General features: G+C 35.2%; 1 protein-coding gene across 2 annotated transcripts; it reads left to right on the forward strand.

Moving 5' to 3' along the window:
• The first annotated feature begins 6 nt into the window (after positions 1–6).
• On the forward strand, positions 7–2,033 carry LOC107702672 (nuclear nucleic acid-binding protein C1D-like). 2 transcript variants are annotated; one of them, XM_016505056.1, is made up of 6 exons: positions 7–48; positions 184–239; positions 585–734; positions 828–894; positions 981–1,036; positions 1,511–2,033. In XM_016505056.1, the coding sequence occupies exons 3-6, from the start codon at positions 597–599 to the stop codon at positions 1,688–1,690; spliced, it is 441 nt and encodes a 146-aa protein (XP_016360542.1). In that variant the 5' UTR covers positions 7–48; positions 184–239; positions 585–596; the 3' UTR covers positions 1,691–2,033. The 2 variants fall into 2 exon arrangements, with proteins under 2 accessions (XP_016360542.1, XP_016360541.1); XM_016505055.1 differs by lacking the exon at positions 184–239.
• The last annotated feature ends 418 nt before the right edge of the window (positions 2,034–2,451 follow it).

Genomic DNA, 2,451 nt, shown 5'->3' on the forward strand with positions numbered 1-2,451 from the left:
TTTTTTTTTCTGTGTTCAGTGAGGGCTCACTGTCGCGTGTGGTTACAGGTAAGGGCTTTATAAATAACATCGACTTGTTTTATGCGTAACAATGATTTTAATAAGTGTTTAATGAGCTGTCTTCGATGTCGTCTCATTGATTTTTTCAGTCAGTGACACTAAATGTGCTTTTATTACACGCAGTCACCAACGCACGTGGAAAAAGCTGGACATACATTGAGTCTACTTGTTATCATCTCGTATGTTTTATACTTATTATTAGTTTGATATGCTTTGAATGATATATAATGCCACAGCGTTAACATAATCTGGGTTAGGGTGTCTTTAATCATCTGTTATGTATGCCCCCATATAGTCAAGTATCATAGCATTTAAAATTCCAGGCCTAAAAAAGTCAAGTTAATGAAATCGTAAAATATCATGGAATTGTTTTAGTTTTTCAGCTATGCTCAGTTATGAAATATAGTTTGAAGTTGGTCTTTGTGAGTGCATGTTTTTAATTTTAAAAACCACAAACTAAATTCATTGGTAGGAACTCTGATTTATATAATATAATTTTGAATAATATATCATTATGTTTTCAGTCTGTTCATACAATGGCTGATGATGGTCCAGCAGAGGCTTATCCCACTGAAATTGAGGAAAACCTGAATGATTTTGATTCCTCTTTGATCTCTGTCCAGAATATGGTCCAAACGCTTGTGTCCGTATCCAGAAGTCACAATCTGCTGAAAGTATGTGAAAGCAAATGCACAAATGAGCAGTTATATGAACATTATCACATATGAATGGCTTATTTTTTTAAATATTTTTGTACCTCATTTAAGCTGGATCCTCTTGATCGAGCTAAATTGGATCTGATGTCTGCATATGCCCTCAACTCAATGTTCTGGAGTAAGATTTACACCTTCATGGTTTGCTTTCACGTCATGTGTAATGAAAGTTAACAGGTTATGACAAGATTTAACTTTCCCTCTCAGTGTATCTGGTGACACAAGGAGTCAATCCGAAAGACCATGCGATTAAACAAGAACTGGTAAGATAAATTTGTCATTTTACTTATGTTTTAGGTTTAATTTAAGTAAAAATTCATCCGCAGCATTTGTGACAATGTGGATTACCACAGTAAATAATTGCCTGTACTTTATTTATTATATATTTTTTCTATAATATTACATTTTTGCACAACACTGGTCACAAATGGTGATCACGGTCATGAAAACTGTTCAAATATTGGATATAATTTTGCACAGACTAGGTGCAAAGTAATTTTTAATCACTAGTTTCATAGCGTCTTTTTTCTGTGATAATCCACTTTATGCCACAAATTCAGTCTATAGAGCTCAACTTAAATTTAAACTAGAACTTTTTTTTTTATTATACGGGGCATGTATTAAATCTGTGAACAGAAATACCGTATGTGAAGGTAAATTGCATTGTTTATGAAGGATGGTTTACTGTTTTTATTGACTAGTTGAGAAGGGAACTAACATCCCCCTTCACCTCACAGGATAGGATCAGGACATACATGAACAAAGTCAAACAGATCACAGACAAAAGAAAAGCTGCACGTCTGGACAAAGATGCAGCATCGCGGTTTGTTCGGAATGCATTGTGGGATGCAGAGGACAAGAAAAGAAAAGACTCAACTGAGCATCCCCACAGAGGAAAACACATACGGTTTTCTTGATTGAATTGACTGGTGAAACATTGAAGTTTTCCTGCAGATATTTAGCAGACTTTGGTATTAAGCACAACAACTATCTGTCATTTGCCTGGTGACGTGTTATGATGCTGTGTTGAGTAGCATCATTCTTTTCAAGATCGTGACCAGTTTCAAACTGAAGAAGAAACCCAATATAAGTTACAGGTCTTTGTATTTGTTTTAAATTTTTTATTGTTTTATTCAGTTGCATTTGAAGAGAATGTTATGTTTTTTCTTTTGAGTCTTGAGTATGTTTTATATCGGCGGTTACATAATCTGAAATGTGGACCGTTCATAATACCAGTCCCATTAAAACTAGTAAATCCTCTCTGTCTTGTCAGTTCATTTGCAAGTATTGCTGTCTTATGATTCATCATTGTTAGAAGGAGATGAAATGTGGCTTTCCTAATCCAGACCGAATCCAGTTACAGGGATTCTTTTTTTCTTAGAAAAAAATTACAGTGAAATGTATAGTTGGCCTGTTTAACAAGTGAAGGACAACTTTCTTAAAGGGATACTCCACCCCAAAATGAAAATTTTGTCATTAATCACTTACTCCCATGTCGTTCCAAACCCGTAAAAGCTTCGTTCGTCTTCGGAATAAAATTTAAGATATTTTGGATGAAAACCGGGGGGCTTGTGACTGTCCCATTGACTGACAAGTAAATTACACTGTCGAGGTCCAGAGAAGTATGAAAGACATCGTCAGAATAGTCCATCTGCCATCAGTGGTTCAACCGTAACGT

Source organism: Sinocyclocheilus anshuiensis, unplaced genomic scaffold (genome assembly GCF_001515605.1).
Source record: "Sinocyclocheilus anshuiensis isolate Anshui unplaced genomic scaffold, SAMN03320099.WGS_v1.1 scaffold6, whole genome shotgun sequence".
In the NCBI taxonomy this organism is placed as follows: domain Eukaryota; kingdom Metazoa; phylum Chordata; class Actinopteri; order Cypriniformes; family Cyprinidae; genus Sinocyclocheilus; species Sinocyclocheilus anshuiensis.

Coding starts and splice junctions, on each gene's coding strand:
- LOC107702672 (XM_016505056.1), top strand. CDS start 597: ATGGCTGATGATGGTCCAGCAGAGGCTTATCCCACTGAAATTGAGGAA. Junction 735..827: donor GAAGTCACAATCTGCTGAAA/GTATGTGAAAGC, acceptor ACCTCATTTAAG/CTGGATCCTCTTGATCGAGC. Junction 1,037..1,510: donor ATGCGATTAAACAAGAACTG/GTAAGATAAATT, acceptor TTCACCTCACAG/GATAGGATCAGGACATACAT.